The 18,686-nt window shown below is 38.1% G+C and overlaps 1 protein-coding gene across 29 annotated transcripts in view; it reads left to right on the top strand.

Moving 5' to 3' along the window:
• The window catches only part of RBFOX2 (RNA binding fox-1 homolog 2), a 261,734-nt gene that overhangs the window by 148,313 nt on the left and 94,735 nt on the right, over window positions 1–18,686 (top strand). The window contains exon 2 of one of the 29 annotated variants that reach the window (XM_049694680.1): window positions 8,869–8,971. The exons of 27 other annotated variants lie outside the window; for them this stretch is intronic. Coding sequence is in view for 1 of the 2 variants with exons in the window: in XM_049694676.1 (XP_049550633.1) it covers window positions 13,100–13,144 (45 nt within the window). In the remaining variant the exon portion in view is untranslated. Of the gene's footprint in view, window positions 1–8,868; window positions 8,972–12,771; window positions 13,145–18,686 lie in introns of those variants that run through there. One more of the 29 variants, XM_049694676.1, reaches the window with a different exon arrangement.

Below are 18,686 nucleotides of genomic sequence, written 5' to 3'. Positions count from 1 at the left end.
CACGCTGGCTGCAGTTTGATAGCCATTATGTGGCATGTTGCTGCTTATTGTGTCAGCAGTTTTAATTTGTTTCCCTGAATTTGCAATTATTCATATCATGGTCACCTTTTTAAAGTTAAAGAACTACACATTTACAAAGTTATTACAGTTCCACAGTCCTTTATCTGAAACCGTTGGAGTCAGATATCAATTTTAATTTGGAATCTTAGATTGTAGAAAGGAAAAGCAGTACATATACTCTCTGTTAGGGTAACACCCCTAGCTGGGCATGGACAACACCTAGTAATCACACTCATTCATATATTTACAGCTAAATGTTTTTTAATATTCACACCAGTTATGGTGTTTGGGTCCCATTTTATCACCAAATGAGTCCCTCTTCCACCACCACAAAGTTAGGTGGCTGGGGCGGGGGGAGGAAGAAGAAAGAAGGAAATAGTTTTCCAAGCTTTTTGGACTTCGGATTTATACATAAGGGATCTTGGCCCTGTGGAGACAGGACCTCAGCAAGCCAAGTTAGAGTAAAGGCCGCTATCTTTAGGCCTGAATTCCCCACTGTTTAACTGCTAAGGTGGTGCTCTAGGCCTGGATTTGCTAACTGTGATTGTTTCCAATATGAAAACAAAAGCAGCTCTTGGTTTAATCCTGTTATATGGTGTTGATCTTAAAAATCATTGGATTCATGTTAGGATTTTGAGTTTAATCCTGTAAAGATCAGACTAACTTTCATCTTATTTATCCTAAATCCCTCTTTAATCTTGTTAATTATGCCAGGCCATTTTCCCCAAGGGCTAGGGTAAAATATCTATATTTGTATATATTCATATAGTTGTTTTTCCAGAGATCTCTCTCTACCAGCCCCCTCTCTCTCAAAAAGAAGATCACTTTTCTCACACAGAGCTAGAGAGCCAGGCATTCTTTCCCGGAGTAACATTAGTATTGCAAGGATGACATTAGTTCTGTATTCGTACACCTAAGATTAAAGTGGGTCTTGGCAAGGCCTCCTGAGAGGGAATCTAGTCTTCATCTCGGATTTCCTGAGGAGGCATATGGCACTCTTCCAAAAGGGGATATAATTTGAGTTTAGAGGCTCTTAGGATATATTAGTTGGATTGATTGTAATTGAGACACCACTCCCCTGTAGCAGGATAGGAAATCAGTTCTTAAGTTTTGACCTTCACATTGAAGTTGCACCGTGTGCCATAGGAAAAGAAAGTACATGTTTGGTCTTGGATCTCCTTGCTTCCACTTTGCAGAATGTAACTGCTTTAGACCTTGTGCTCTCTGTTTCTTTCTTTCTTTTTTTTTAAAGGATAATTGTCAATGACCGTCCTCTACAAGGCAATCAAAATAATAGCTCCCAGCTAACCATAAATTTTTTTTTCTTATTTCTACTTTTAGGGGTGGGAAGTTTTGTAACTGGATCAAAAGTGTTACTGATTGATACAGGAACTAGTAACCTACTGTATACCAAATGATCCTTCTTGAGGCCCCACGTGGTTACTGTTCTCCCTCTAATTGTTGGCCGACTGTTGCTGTTGTTGGCTGCCAAACAGCTGGAGTACCTAGTGCCGTGCCTTACACTCGTAGCACGCGGCGCCTTTATGACATGGGCACAAGCCTGGTAGACTCTGTTAGTCTTCCTCTGCTTATCTCACTTATGACAATTCTACAAGGATTCCTAGATATAAAAGGTATAACAAACCATTGCATTATGAATTAAAACTGACTTTAGGGCTATTGGTATATTCAGCTATACTTTACTTTTCAGTGAAATGGGTACAGAGTCTTTTTAACGCATGTATGTTTATGAATGTTTACTTTGCTATTTACTTAAAAGGAAATTAAAGGATCTTCTTTGCAAAAACGAGAGATGAGTCTTCCTTACTGGAAATCCTGTAATGCTGACATTGCGACTGTGAGAGGTGGAAAGAAGTTGTTACCAGGATCTAACTATTAAGAATCGGAAAAATCTGGGGTTAAGAAACTCACTGTCGGTGATGGAGTGATTGTGTATCTGGATGCTTTGCCGGAAGTGAGGAGGGGCAACTGTGATTTCTAATTCGCTTTGGGGGGAAGCTCCAGTATCAGGGCTGCACATTCAGTGAAGCAGCCCCTTTATCATAAAGAGAATTTTAATTAAAGAATGTTCTTGCATCATAAGCAGAGTAAGCGACAGCTGGCTACACTGGGCGTTTATCTCCTTCAAACCACATTACCAGTAATTGCTGTATTAAATCAAAGTCAGAAGAGATTATAGGTCAGAATCAAGCCAAGGGGCTGGTGCCAACCCAAGGATTCCCACACTGCTGCATTGCTGCTGTCAGAGCCCTGTTCCTATCCCCAGAAGGGATGAGTGTCAGGTAATGCCTGACAGTTCACCTGTAAGGCATGAGCATGATGAACACAATCCAAGAAGAGAGGCAGTTACATGTTCAAGACTTTGTGGCCTTGCCTTTTGGTTAGCTTTTCGTTTTGAACACGAGGGTACGGTTTCTCGTTGTGTTTCGGTACTACTAGACAGAACGTGTTACCTGCCTTGCACGTGGGGAGATTTGCTTTGGGATAAAAATCACTTGTACTTTCTCTGCTGTTTTACTTACTAATATTCCCTTCTTGATCAAGCATGGTCTTCTCACTTTGAGTAATTCCTTCAAGAGAAATGTGTTGCCCTACACTGCCTATGCTTAGGAGCTCCCCCTTCCTCCTTCTGACACAATTATGTAGCTCTTTATGTACTTTCTGCTTCCTATTGAGGCCACTTATTCCTCAGATAATTGATCTGGCTTCATAAATCAGGTAATTCTGAATCTCCTTTAAATGCCCTTCTTAAATTATTGGAGATGATGATGATGACAATGATGATAACAGTAACTATAATATTTGCTATATGCCAGGCATTCATATGTTAACTGATGTAATCATCACATCCACCCTATGAGGTAGGTAATTCTTTTTCCAGATGAAGGACCTGAGGCAGAGTTGTTAAATAACTTTTCCAAAGTTACACAGCTAGAAGTGATAGAAGTACAATTTAAGTCCCAGTGGTTTGGTTCAGAACCCTGGACTCTTTTTTTTTTTTGCAGTACGTGGGCCTCTCACTGCTGTGGCCTCTCCCGTTGCAGAGCACAGGCTCCGGACGTGCAGGCTCAGCGGCCATGGCTCACGGGCCCAGCCGCTCCGCGGCATGTGGGATCTTCCCAGACCGGGGCACGAACCCGTGTCCCCTGCATCGGCAGGCGGACTCTCAACCACTGCACCACCAGGGAAGCCCAGAACCCTGGACTCTTAATCACACAGTGTGTTGCTTGCGTAGACCAATCAGACCTAATACCCAATACTCTGCTGGGTATTAGGAATATTTTAAGGAGTAAGATAGTTCTATTGTGCCTGCCCTCCTGGAGTGGGAGAGGCAGAAATAATATGTATGACAAGTTGGAAAGGATATGTACAAGTGCTAAGAGTGTATGTAGCAGGGGTCTAACCTAGACTAATCCAAAATAATTTTCAGAAAAACTTGCCTTTTTGCTTCTGCTTATATCTCATACCACTATACCCATAATCTTCCTTTTGATAAGATTTTTTCTGTAATGTTTTAGGGCATACTGGGGACTTTCCCCTACGTCCCTTTACCAGTCCGCACACCCCCTACAAAGAAAATAACTAGCCCTCTGCAAATTCATTGCAGTAAGTAGGGCAGGAATTCATTTAATTTTTAAACAGCTCTACTGAAGTGTAATTGATATATAATAAACTGCAAATATGTAAAGCTTCCAATTTAAGTTTTGACATATGTATACACGTGTGAAATCACCACAACCATGATAATAAATATATTAATCATCTCCAAAAGTTTTCTTGTGCCCCTTTGTAATCCTTCCAATTCCCACCCAGTCCCCGCACATTTCCAAGCAACCACTGGTCTGCTTTCTGACACTATAGATTAGTTTTCATTTTCTGTTATTTTATAAAAATGGGATCATACAATAAATACTCATTTTTACCTGGCTTCTTTCACTCATTGTAGTTAATTTGAGATTCATCGTTGTTATTTCATATACCAGTGGTTCATTTATTTTTATTGCCAAGTAATAGTCCATTGTGGATATACCACAATTTGTTCAGCATTTATCTGTTCATGGACATTTTCAGTTTTAGGCCATGACACATAAAACTGTTACGAATATTCATGTACAAGTCTTTATATGGATATATGTTTTCATTTCTCTTGGGTAAATGGAATGCATGAATCATATGGTAGGTTATAATTAACTTTTTCAGAAATTGCTAAACTGTTTCCACATTGGTTGTACCATTTTACATTCCTGCCAGCAGTATTTGAGACTTTCTGTTCCTCCATAGCCTTGTCAGCACTTGGTATTGCAGTCTTTTTCATTTTAGTCGTTCTAATAGGCAGGTAGTGGTATTGTTGTGGTTTTAATTTCCTAAGAAGTAGTGATATTGAGCATCTTTTCAAGGGTCTATTTAGCATCCCTGTATATTCTTTGTTCAAGTGTCCAAATCTTTTGCCCGTTTTTTAAAAAAATGGATTGCATGTTTTCTTACGGTTGAGCTCGGAGAGTTCTTATATATTCTGGGTATCCTTTACCAGATACATGCTTTGCAAATGTTTTCTGTCAGTTACAGCTTGTCTTTTTATTTTCCTCACAGTGTCCTTTGAAGAGCAGAGTTTTTAATGAAGTCCAATTTATTAATTTGCTCTTTTATGAATTGTGCTTTTGGTATCGTATCTTAGAAATCTTTGCCTAATCCAAGGTCACGGAGGTTTTCTATTTGAATCTTTATAGTTTCATGTTTTACATTTTTAGGTCTATGGTTCATTTTGAGTTAAATTTTGTATATGGCATAAAGTATGGATCTAGGTTCATTTTTGTTGCATGTGGGTATCTAGTTGTTCTGGTACCATTTGTTGAAAAGACTATTCTTTCTCCACTGAGTTGCCTTTGCACCTGTGGATCTATTTTTGGATCTTCTGTTCTGTTGCATTGATCTATTTTTCTACCTTGACACCGATACCGCACTGTCTTACAGGAATGTGAGTATTAGGGGACTCAGTAGACTTCAGAAGGGTGGTAATGAGGTATGCTATGCCTCAGATGATAGCATTTGCTTTTAGCACATACTAGAAAAAAGATAGTCGTAATCTTCCAGAACCTATGTTTGAATAGTGGAATGAAGTGGAGAAAAATACTGTGTTCATGGGCTGGAAGACTCGATATTCTTAGGATAGTAATTCTCCCCAAACTGATCTATAGATTCAGTGTAATCCCGATCAAAATACAAGCAAGATTTTTATAGAAATTAATAAGCTGATTCTAAAATTCATGTGGAAATGCCAAGGACCTAGAAGAGCCAAAACAACTTTGAAAAAGATAAACGAAGCTGGAGGACTAACACAGCCAGATTTCAAGCTCCGATAATTAAGATAGTGTGGTGTTGGTGCCAATATTAAGATATACTGTTTAATGTTATGCAATGAGATTGTGTCTGTTAGGTTTTGCGGCATAACAAACCTCCCCAAAACTTAATGGCTTAAAACAATGTTAATCATTTACTTGCTCACAGTTCTGTAGGTCAGGAATTTGGGTGAGTCTCCTAGTATGGGGAGGCTGGGCCCGAGTGGTCTAGGATGACCTCACTTTCATGTCTGGCAGTTGGCAAGCTAATTAATTGGTTGGGAGGCGCAACTGGAACAGCTCATCCCTCTTCCACTTGGTTTCTTACGCTTCACAGTTCTTCACATGGTTGGCTCAGGGTTCCAGAGGGGAGCAGGAGAGGGCCAGTCCCTGTGGACAAGCACCTGTCAAGCCTCTGCTTGTGTCACATTTACTGATATCCCAATGGCCAATGCAAGTCACAAAGCTAAGACCAAATTCAAGAAGTGGAGAGAAAATTTCACCTCTTGAAGGGAGGCTGTGAAATACTGTGACCATTTTTGTAATCTACCACAGAGATATTATGAGTTAGTTGAGATGAAACTTTTTGTGGAGGGTAAAAGTCTCTATAATATAATTATGTGGAATCACTTGTAGACATATTTCTCTAACAGTATGAGAATATTTACAGTTATTTTCTGTATGTAAAGGTTATATCTTTACCCTTATCTTTTATGTATTATCTATCTTTGCAGATTTAAAGTGAATGTCTATTGTCTTATGATTTATGGATACATTTTACCCTAGTAATACTGAATAAGAATGAAAGCATAATGAAAGATACTTCTAACAAAAATGCTAACTCCTGGCCTCAGAGACTGCATGCCATGTCTGTCACTCCAAATAGAAGAATACATTTCAGCCATAGCATGGCACCCCTGTTAATACGCATACTTCCTTTTGTACCATGTGTCACACAAAGGAGTGTTTCTGTACTTCACCGTGATTTGCTCTTCTCTGGCAGATATAATTTAAAGCATTTCCACTGGTGTAGAAAATTCAGCAATTCTCACAGTACCTTAGAACCAGTGGAAGTCTTATATAAATATTTTTGAACAGGTGTTTGACTTTGTTGCATATATTTACCTGCCTGCCTTTCTGTAAGCACCCTAAGTATGACTTTGCCTATGCCATGCTGGTTTGTGCATTTGGAATGCTGTCCCACTACCTCAAAGCTCCCCACCATCGACCCCAGTCCATCTGGAAAACTCTTACTAGCTTTCCACAATTCATTTCCAGCATTAACTGCTTGTGAGCTATTCCTGGGCTCCTCCACCCTCGGAAATTAGATGGCAGCAGTGGTGGCTGCAGCAGCAGCTGCCTCTTTATTTTTCTCCCAAGCCATGTTGTGATAGGTATGGCATTTATCACGTAGTGTTTTGGTACTTACTATTTTCTGCTTTCTCTCCCCTATTGTCAGCTCTTTGAGAGCTTTTCCTATTCCTAGGACTTCATACAGTGCTAGTGGCATCTTGGTTGAATGAATGAAGGTTAACTGAATGAACAAATAAGAGATGGTCTGTGCATGGTGATTAATTCATTTACCTCTGATTTGTATTTTCAACTAATAAAATGCAGACCCTCCCTTTTCATATACTGATGGGCATATCTGTGTAAAAGGTACTGGCTTAATTCTTTGAGAGAAATACCAAGATGAACTGACAGGTCCTACCCCTAACAAAATCATCCAATTAAAAAAGTATGCCTAAAAATGTAAGACACAGAAGCAAAAAACAAAACAAAAGTCCACCTTGATAGAGGCAGCAGTGGGTAGTTGAATGTATCAATAATTATTTTTGTATTTACTTGACACTTGGAAGACCAAGAAGTAGCCCAAGGTAGAAAATCTTATTAAAGTAGGCATCGTGTCTATTTTTCATTCTGATCATGAATTTATCAATTTTGCTGCCATCTTTTTACTGATATTACTGAAACAGCTCTCTCTCAAAACTTCTCTTGGTCTCCTACTTGCTAAATTCAGTCATCTTTTCTAAATTCTCATTCTCTTTAACCTTTCTGTATCTCTACTCAACATTGTTACATACTCATCTCTGGTATCAATTTATGAAATACTTTCCCTAGTGCAAGGGACACAGGATAGTAAAGAAAAGAGGAAGAAAGTAACACATGTCCTCTGTGTCCTGGCTTTTGTGAATAGTACACAATCCTGCTTAATCTTTTTATCCTTTGTTGCTATTTCTGCCTTCTAGAAGTGAGTATTCCTTAAGGTTCTATTTTCAGCTCTTTGCCTTGTATCAACTGTTGTCTCTTTCCCTCTTCCCTCCATCCCTCCTTCCTTCTCCTCTCCCTCCCCACCTCCTCTCTCTTTCCCTTCCTCCCTCTTTCTCCCTCTCTTTCCTTTTTTGAAGTACACGCTGTGGACTAAATCATTGCAGCCTGACTGTTCCTCCCAAACTCCTCTTGGATCTTTATTTCTAATCCTGACCTCTCTTCCGGGGCTGCCACCTACAACTCTGAGTACTTGTTAGACATTTTCTATTGGACCTGCCACAACTTCAAACCAGTTCATGCTTCTGACTTCTCTCTTTTAGCAGTGTTATCCTTATTTGGCCAGTCAGCTAGACTTAGAACCTCAATGTTATATTTAATTTCCTTCTCCCTTATACCCTTTTTCTGAAGTCTCCAGTTCCTGCGGATGCTGTCCTTGTAATGTCTCCTACATCTATTCCTTCTTTATTTCTACTGTTAACTTGTGTGTTTTGCATTAATAATCTGTAGACTGTTATATAACAGTAGCCCCCGGGACTTCCCTGGTGGTCCAGTGGTTAAGACTCCATGCTTCCAGCGCTTCCACTGCGGGGGCACGGGTTCGATCCCTGTTCGGGGAACTAAGACCCCACATGCCACGCGGCGCACTCAAAAAAATTAAAAAAGAAAGAAACCAAGCAGTAGCCCCTAATTGGCCTCCCCACCTTCTGATTGTTCCCTTTTCCATTCTTCCTGCAGCCACCACAGGCCATTTTCATAAAATGCTATTTTTGTAGCACTGTTTCCCTCTCAAACACTCTTTAAAGATAAGGTCTGAAATACATAGCCTGTTGGCCTGGGTCCTCCACAATGACCCAGACCTACTCTTCTTCTCATTTGCCACTATTCACTCACAGTCAAGTAGACTGGTCACACTGATCCCTATGTAAGTCTTACCTATTTCTAACTACATTATTTTGCCTACATATACATCTTTCTTGATCTCAGCCCCTCCATCCTCATCTGTCTATCTCAAACTCTATCTCTTTTTGAACTTCTGTGTTATCCCAGTTCACAGCAATCTTTGGAACCTTTTCAGATTACTACTAAAATCAATTTTATACCTTAGAACAGAGGTCTTTGCAATCTTTGCCGAAGCATTCTATCCCGAAGCCTAACTAGTATCTTTGAACACTCTTGGTAGGATTGTGGCGTAGGCAGAAGGGAAAGAAAAGGAGAGAAGAAAACAAGAATGAGAGAGTAGAAAAGAGAAGAATCTCAAATATTTTCTGATTATCCAGTACTGGGTAAGTCTTGAGATCCCTAGGGTTGTAAATGGTACAAATTATACTACAGTGTCACCAACTGTGTCCTCTGGCATGAGACTGATATGGTAGTCTGTCTACTTCATCATAAACAAAACTTAAATTTCATAAATCTCAAGATAATTTCTAGATATCTCACTCTTAAATATCACTAGGTCTCTTTCTCTCTGATATCATTACATTCTGTTTAACAGACACGTTCTAGGTGTGCCAAGTGTTGAAACTTATGCTCTGAATGTCTCTGCTAATGAGATATATAGAAATATATGAAGGGCCATTTTCTATATTCATGTTTCTAATTGATCAATATACAAAAATTTTAATACTGTAAAAGCATTCGTAATACTGCATAGTGTATACTTTTTCAAATGGTGTAATTTGGAATCGTCAGCAAGTAACTCTGAGCTTATTGTGGAGAATTGGTTTTTTTATTTCTGGAATTTTTATTTGAATGGATATAATAGTATTTAAGATTTAAAGGAAATACCTAGTCTGTTCCCTCTGAGGGTGGGGATCACTTAGTAGTAATTTGTGTTGAAAATGTTCACATATTTCTGTTTCTATTTTTAAAATGTCTTTGAAAATGGGAAAAAATATTGAAACGATGTGAAACTTCTGACCCATGCGTAGAATCTCTGTTGGTAAGTAAGGCTACAATAGTCTGCAGAAAGGCTGTATGTCAGGAAAGGAGACCCTAACATTTGTAATTTGTAATTTGTAATTTGATCTTTTATAGCATGCTGTCTTTTGTGTGAAAGGTTCGTCTTTCTTTCTATAAGTGCTTTTTAGAATTTTAGTTTCACTAAATTACTGGTCTTAAATTATAACAATTAAAAAAATTTACAGAAAGAGCTAAGTAAAAGACAAGAAGAAGTACAAAGAGTTATAACTCACATATTGAATTATTTTGCCATTTTTCTGAAGGGCTTATTATTTAAACTAGACCTGGGTACTGATTGCTCATCGTCTAAATCCTCCAGTATTAAATGAGAGTTTATATTTATGCCATCATGTTAGGTAAAGCAAAGGTGATAATATAGAGGCTGAGAGAGTATTACTGATGTTTAAAATACTGGTATTCAAAGTAAAATCTGTTTTGATTCCCTTCAACTTATAAAAAGGTAAGTTATAGGAACAGTGAATGCTAATTTAAATGTATTTGACAAATTAGAAGTTTATCTCTAAAGAAATAAATGAAAACCACTATCCCACCCCCTAGAGGTGTTTGTTTTGTCTTATGCCTGTAATATGTATGTGTGTCAATGTGTGTGTGTATAAATATGTACTATATATGGCATATATTGGTGTGCATGTCAACCAGTAAGTTATATGTGTGTGTATAAATATATAACATATGTAACTTACATGTGAGACACATAAAGCTTATAATTACATATATAATTTATTGATTAACATACACGCAGACACATATGTGCATTTACAAATATGAAATTACACCCTAACCATTATTCAACAGTATAATTTTTTTCACTTAATAATGTATCAGTCACATCTTCTCACCATGTATGTATAGATCTATCCTCAGGAAGAATTTAAAGCTCCAGAGATTGATGAGACCCTCAATAACATATTTGGGGACCACTTCCAGGCTGAAATTAGAACAGTTGTTCTAGAATTTGAGTTACAGTCTATCATCTTAAATATAACACAGTTTGGGAAAATTCCATCTTCTGTGATTAATTCATCAGGTATTGAACTGAGTTAACTCATGAAGGTTAAGTTTGACAGCCTCACGGCCCTGTATGGTTTATAAGTATCATTATTTCCCAGCCTTTATATCAAGAGAATCTTGGTATCAGTCATATCAAGAAGATGTAATAGTGGTTAAGATGCTAGTTTATAAGCATGTGTGTGGCCAGTACCGCTGTACTGCTGGACATGAAATGAAGTAGAGGGAAGGTGGGAGGGCAGAGCGTACAGGAGGAAGAAGGATTGGAGAATGATTTCATTAGAAGGGAAAATTTAGTATAAGTTTTTATTATAGAAACATCCCTATTGTTATTTCTTTATTACCATTTTAATAACTATATAGGGGACAAGTAGAATGTATATTATAGGTCCTTAAGGTATCAGATCAAAAATTTTATAAGGCTCAATCTCTGTTAAGAATTGGCACAGCAGCGTCTCATAGTTTTAGTGGTGAGAAAGTGACACTATGGAAGTGTCCATTAAGAGCAGCTTTTTAAAAATGTTACTTCCTGTGTGAGAAGTTGCCCCCAGTGTTTAATTTTGGACTGTAGCATTGTCTTGCCTTTTGGGTTTACCTGTGTACTGATCTATTCTCCCATAAACTGCAAATTCCTTGACAACAGAACTGTGCCTGTTCATTCCTCCAGTGCTCAGCACAATACCTTGTGTATAATAGATCAATAAATTTTTAAAATTATACGGAACTGATTTATTGTTGTCCGTCATGTGTAATACACATCGAATCAGGACCAGCAATCTGAAGATAATCTAGTACATTGCAGTGGTCTCTGCCTGATCTCCCAGAACCGATTTAAGGTAAACGCTTAACCAAGAGATCTTCAATGTACTAATGAGGCCATTCTGACTCTTAAAAGACAATTTCTCCTGAACAATACTAAAATAAATTGCGATGACCATAAAAGGAGAAAAATTGCCCTGGGAGTGGAGTGGGCATGGTAAGAGTTAGACTCTTACAAATGCAAATAATCCTCATGGGTTAATCTTACTAAAACATGTTATAATATTACTGGCTCTCCAAGATTAGGGAGATCAGAGTCCCTGAAACTAATTTAGAATTATTTATCATTTTGAACTTTTGAATGTTTGCCCCAAGTAGGGGATTTCTTAGGAATGATAGTTATAAATGGTCTGTCTGTCTTACTGAGCATTTATCTTTACTTTCTGCTCACTCTAGATCCTGTTTGCTAAGAATTACTTAGCAGTTCTCTGGTTTTAGATGGGCCATTTAGGCTCTGAAAGCCAACTCTTTAACCTGCCCTGCATTGTCAGACTGACCTAACACCTGTCTGTGTTTGTTACTGCTTTTAGTATCTGTTATAGAAATATGTGTGCACATGCGTGTTTGTATATAGTGGCAGGGTGGGTATAGCAGCTTCCTAAAAGGGGAGAAGCAGCTGGCTTTTCTGAAGAGACCTTTCCACCCCCATCTTTTTGCAAGCAGCCTGAGTTAATCCTTCCATGTTTGATTGGAACAGCTGAGAGAGTCTCTGGCATATCTGAAGGTTTCCAGTGGACTCATGTTGCCTCAGAGTTGGGGCCACCTTCCTCTTTTCTAGTGCTGGTCCTGCCAGCTGTCCTAGCTTCTGTTAAAGCACAGCAGAGGAGGTGTTAAATGATACAAATACAAAAACATACAGTGTCATGAAAGAGCTCCTTTTACTGCCTGTAACAGCGTGACTTCATTTCTCTCCCATTCCTTTCCACGCACAAGGATTTTACACTGTTAATCCTAACACCTGTCTGTGCTGGAGACAGTAAGAAGGGTGTGTGTATTCGTGTGTGTGTGTGTGTGTGTGTGTGTGTGTGTGTACATACACGTACGTGCGCACGCGTGCGCGAAGTCCCGCCCAAGAAGAAATAGAGAATACCAGTCCCATCTGCCTTTCCACGTCCTGGATTGGGAGTGTTCCCTCTGACGTACTTAAAGCCTAGAATATATATATATCACTTTGGATCCTGGATACCTTGTGCTTCCTACCGTTTTTGGTGCCACTTTAAGGAGCCCGCGATCCCTTCCTTGGCTGTCATTCTCTACCTCTTGAGTTTCTGGAGGAGTTGTCAGTTTAAAACCAGCAGTAACAGCAAATCTCTAATGTAGTTTTCAGTCTGTAGCTAGTAACTCCATTGGAGCTTTTTGTTTTCCCTGAAAAACAGCCATTTCTTCTGTGTAGTGTTGAGTCTTATTGGGGTGGAAGCCTGGCCTGAAGCAAGCTCTTTCTTCATCACCTGAGCCAACATACCTATCTGCGTAGACTGGAAGTCAGCCAAGGATTTTTTTGGTGCTACCTGGTTCCTTTGGACAGGACAGCCAGATCAAACAAGGCAAAAGCTTAGACACTTTTTGTACTGTCTTTATTGGAAGATTTTTTCCCCTTTGCTATGTATGGTGTATATTGTATGGATTATCAATATCCTGTTGTCCAGGTAAGCTGAGGGTCATAACTTGTTTCTAGATAGTACTTGATGATGGGATGAAATGCTTATAAGCTTCCTGTCTTCTGACCTGGTACCATTCAGAGCATAGATTTCCCAAATTTGCTGTAACAGGAAGTTTGTGTTTTATAGTATTGAGGGCTGGGCAGCGGTGGTTGCTTTCAATCCTAGAAGTTGTGAAACTTCAGAAGTCCGTGTGTGTGTGGTTACGCACATGCGTGTGTGTGTGTGTGTGTGTGTGTGTTTTAAATACTGGGCTTGGCATTATAAATATAACATAATTAAGCCACCATATATATTATAGTAAACTTCAGGCTTCATTTTGAGTCGATGAGAAGCACAGATGGTGGTTTCCAAATGTTGCTGTGTTTTTCAGATAGGTAATATACAGTAGAGGGCACTCTCTTCACACTTAACATTTTAGACTTTCTGTGATGGGATCACTGCCATCTTAATTATTAACTGGTTGAAATCTAGAATCATAAAAATGTAGGCCTTTATCAAGCATATTCCTGAATAACTATTTGCCTTTAATTAGTAGCAGTACAGTAAATGAAGTTGAAGTTAAGGATTCTGGATTCTGAGTCAACCTATGGTATTAACACCTCCATGTCATGCTCAAATAGCTTCATTTTTCTTGACTTCACTTTCCTTGTATATAAAATGAAGGGGTTGGACTAGGTGATTTTTCATATGTCATGATTCTTTGAAATATTAATTGTACTGAAAATCTAGAATAGGAAAATAAAAATGGTTAATACAATTATATCTGAATTATAGACACTACGTAGTTTCTCAGTTTGGTTTAGTTTGTTTTTATGGCATTTAATTTTTTTTTTTTTTTTTTTTTACAGATTGCCATTTCTTTAATAATTAGCTCCTAAGTTATGGATTGGACAGAAATACATAGGGTTAAAGGAAGTGACAAACCAGTATATCTTATTAGGTATTTTGGGCCTAAAGGCTAACCCACGCTATTTTTTTTTTTTTTTTTTTTTTTCCGATACGCGGGCCTCTCACTGCTGTGGCCTCTCCCGTTGCGGAGCACAGGCTCAGCGGCCGTGGCTCACGAGCCCAGCCGCTCCACGGCATGTGGGATCTTCCTGGACCGGGGCACGAACCCGTGTCTCCTGCATCGGCAGGCAGACTCTCAACCACTGCACCACCAGGGAAGTCCTCACTCTATTTTTAATTGGACCTGTTGGGTAAGCTCTGTAGAGTAAACTCACAGCCCTCGTTCACGCTGTAAGCTACCAGTATGGAGTCATGTGGGAGGGGATATGGCTATGTTTCTTTAACTATATTGTAGGACATTGGTCTATACTACATGTTTTATATTAGCTGTATAACTCTCTGTGATTTTGAGTTATTCAAATCGAGCTTATATTTTCCATGATGAGGCTTTGATACATTTGTGGGTCTCATTTATCTGTGAGCTGTTTCTCTCCTGGCATAACACAATGGATTGGTCTATGCAACAGCTTAAGGCTGGAAGTGTCATGAGACTAGATTAGAAGCAAAGCTTCTTACAAGTAAATATTGATGTTCTTTTGAAGAGAAACATCTGTGAACAGTAAATTTCTGAGACCCAACTAGTAAAGTAATGGACTTGTAATAACTAATATAAGTAGTATAAAAATAAAGCTGAAAAAGTAAAAATGTTTCCAAAGAAGATTGAGATGTTGGAGATCTATGAAAAACAGAATTGTAATATGTAAATAAATTTTTTGATGTAGAAAATTGGCCATTCTCCCCAAAAATAAAAATTGTGAAGTGGATTAAAGGGTTCTTGTTTAGAAATTATGACATATTTGATAGTCTTTGGCAGGAAAATTTTATTCATTTATGATAAAATGAATTTGCCACCGCAAATCATTAAGATTTAGTACTGTTAAATGTGGTGCTCAGTATTTGAAACAGCACTTTCCTGACTTTGCTCCATTTATTAGGTTTATTCTGTCTGAAATTAAGGTAGCTTAGAAATGCAGGTAATGGGATATTAAAATTTAAGAGTACACTCTCCACCACATCGAGGAAATTAATGTGATTGAAAAAGCAATTTTAAGTTGAAGGATCCCAAACTATGTTACAGTCTTATTTCTTAATTCTGTTAGGGTAACAGGTTTTTCCAGTGCATTTATACAATGGTGGTGCATTTATGACGATTGTTTGCTACCCAAACTGTCTCAACTATAGTTATAAAATTTTCTTTTTAGCTTCTATTATATTCTTGTACTTAGTTAAATCAAAGCTCTTTGTTGCATAGTATGAATACTTGTGGTTCTGTACCAGTGTGTTATGCAACTGGACATTATTGAGGATGTGATTGTACAGTATTAAAAATTAAAGGTTTTGCACCTATTTTTTAAATTAAGTAGTTCTAGAATTGCTAATGTTGAGATAATGAAACAAAGTGAGTTCTCAACATAGGGCAATGAAGTATTTTAGGTACTTGACCTTTTATTACTCTTACGGTTAAAAAAATCATGCCTGTCTTAAGAGTGTGCAATTGAAATTGGTTATTTTATTAGTTATAATTTTTGCAGAACCAAATCTGGGCCAAATCAGTTTAAAATACAGGCAGAGGAAGCCCCTACAGATAGGGGCTTGCTAGATATGATTTAAAGGACAATGAGTGTAGTCTCCCTACCCATAAAAAATCTATTTGAGAAGCTGTTCTTGAAATTAGTCTTTTGGATTAGACATTTATCACCTCTGACTGGATGGTTAAAATATAACTTGTTAGGATGGCTACTGTCAAAAAAATAACGAAATCACAAGTGTTGGCAAGGGTGCGGAGAAATTGAAACCCTTGTGCACTTGTTGGTAAGAATGTACAATGGTACAGCTGTTGTGGAAAACCGTATGGTGGTTCCTGAAAAAATTAAAAATAGAATTACCATATGACCCAGCAATTCTACTTCTGAGTATATACCCAAAAGAATTGAAAGCAGAATCTTGGAAAGATATTTGTATACCCACGTTCACAGTAGCATTATTCACGGTAGCCAAAAGGTGGAAGCAACAGCACAAGTTTCCATCAGTGGGTGAATGCATAACCAAAACATGGTATATACATACAGTGGAATATTATTCAGCCTTAAAAAGGGAGGAAGTTCTGATATAAGCAGCAACATGGATGAACCTTGAGGATATTATACTTAATGAAATAAACCATTCACAAAAAGACAGACACTGTGATTCCACTTATATGAGGTACTTGGCATAGTCAAATTCATAGAGACAAAAAGTAGAATGGTGGTTGCCAGGGGCTCTGGGGACAGGGAGAATGGAGAGTTACTATTTAATGGGTATAGAGTTTCAGGTTTTTTTTTTAATTTAATTTTATTTATTTTTTATACAGCAGGTTCTTATTAGTTATCAATTTTATACACATCAGTGTATACATGTCAAGCCCAATCTCCCAGTTCATCACACCCCCCCACCCCCCTACCACTTCCCCGCCTTGGTGTCCATATGTTTGTTCTCTACATCTGTGTTAAGAGTTTCAGTTTTATAAGATGAAAAGAGTTACAGAGATGGATGATGGTGCTGGTAGCAAATTATGAATACACAGTTGACCTTTGAACAATGTGGGGGTTAGGGCCACCGACCTTCTGCACAGTTGAAAATCCATGTATAACTTCACACTCGGCCCTCTGTATCAGTGGTTCTGCATCCTTGGATTCAACCAGCCGCTGATTGTGTACATGTGCAGTGAAGAAAATCCACATGTAAGTGGACTTGCACAGCTCAAACCCATGTTCTTCAGAGGTACACTGTATTTAATACCACTGAACGGTATAAATGGCTAAGATGGTCAATTTTATGTTATGTGACAACTTGTTGCAAGTTAGGGGTTCATCTAGTGTCGCAGTTTTTCCTGAGGCAGTTTTACTTAACCTGTCACCCATCAAACACATTGGCACTGATTATCATTTTGAGGTGAATGGGGCAGCTGGAGGGAGAAGAAGCAGGAACTTACATTTTGGGGGGTGTAGCTGTGTATCCTGATTTGAGGGTTCAGGAGAGCCAAGTACAGCTTAAGGATATTAGGCATCTGGAAGACTGAGAGACAGTGACCTATCTAAAAGATACGTGTGCCTAGAGGATGTTCAGGTCTGCAGAATGCTATAGAGTGACTTAGCCCATAGGCTGTCCACTTCTTTGTGGGCAGATGACCTTGATGTCAAGGGGGATATATATATATATACTTTAATTTCTCATTTCAAATTAATTTATTGCTCACCAAATGTTTTTTGAGTTATGGGCCAGGTACTATGCCAGGCACAGGGATTTAGTGGTGAAGAAAACCAGCAGAATCTCCAGTAATTTAGTAATAGAGATGTGGCATATTGTATTATTGGAGAAACAGTACACTTCAGTTTTCACCGATTAATCATGTATTTTCTTGATAATCTGGTTATTCCTAAACTTGTTTATGTCCCATCCCTTTAAGTATTTGTGTAAGAACCTTTTCCTTAGTCTCTCAGAGAATACAGAGAATGTACACATAATTTCAATTGCGTATATGACTCAGTTTAGAGTTTGGGATAGTTTAAAGAGATTTTAAAGAGTATTTTCTGCAAATCTAGTTAATAATGTATGAAGTGATGTTTTCTAATATCTCTGGCCTCACCTGTGTCTTAGTGTGTACTATTTGTGATCTTGTTCTAAAGGTTGGTTTGGGGGGACAGGAAGTAAATATAAGGATTATTTGTTTTTTATAAGCATATAACGTTTAAAGCAGTTGATCTCAAATTTTGCTTACCTTTTTTTCTAGAATGGGTTATATATAACTGAACACTGCCTAACCCTGAGAAAATGAGCTAGGATATAGTGGAATTATCTATAATATGGCTTTATTTATATTAAAGAGAATGCTGGGACAAGGAATATTAAAGTAGTATTGTCTGAGAAATGCTTCTGGAAAGGTATTTATATCTATTAGGTGTAAATTGTTATTTACACTTAGGGTTATGAGGGGGGACATGCTGTGAAAAGCTTTTATACTAACAAGTTTTTATTATTGCCAGAAATGCTGTCCCTTTAATGTTGCTTTTCACTTGGGTGTTAGCGGCAGCCTGGGAAAGTATGAGCAAACCCTGCCTTCTGGTCAGGGACTCTTGGACCTGCTTTTAGCATTGCTGGTAAGTGGGTGGAAGGTAGGAAGGTTGAGTCCCTAAAATTGTGAGGAGCAACGCCACCTAAAGTGAGTTTTTTTTTTTTTTAATCAGTGAGTGTTGTTTTGTCTAGAATCTGAACTATTCTAATAAAGTAGAAAACAAAGCCTTTCTCCCGCTCCCTCATTTTGTACATCTTCCTTTCGCCTTCAAATTTCTAAGATACTGAAGTAAATTTATAAATTTAAAGACATTTCCAAGTACTCTTTGGGAAGAAAAGAATGCTTTTATAGTATTTTGATAACCACAGAGATGCTCTTCGTTCTTAGGTACCCGCATATGGATAAATAAATGGCTAGAGGTAGAAATCAAGGCATTACAGTTTGATTTCATCAAACATTTATTCATCT

The sequence above is a fragment of the Orcinus orca genome, chromosome 11 (assembly GCF_937001465.1).
Source record: "Orcinus orca chromosome 11, mOrcOrc1.1, whole genome shotgun sequence".
Lineage (NCBI taxonomy): Eukaryota > Metazoa > Chordata > Mammalia > Artiodactyla > Delphinidae > Orcinus > Orcinus orca.
The sequence above is the reverse complement of the archived record's forward strand: the minus strand, read 5'-3'. Positions and strand labels throughout refer to the sequence as shown.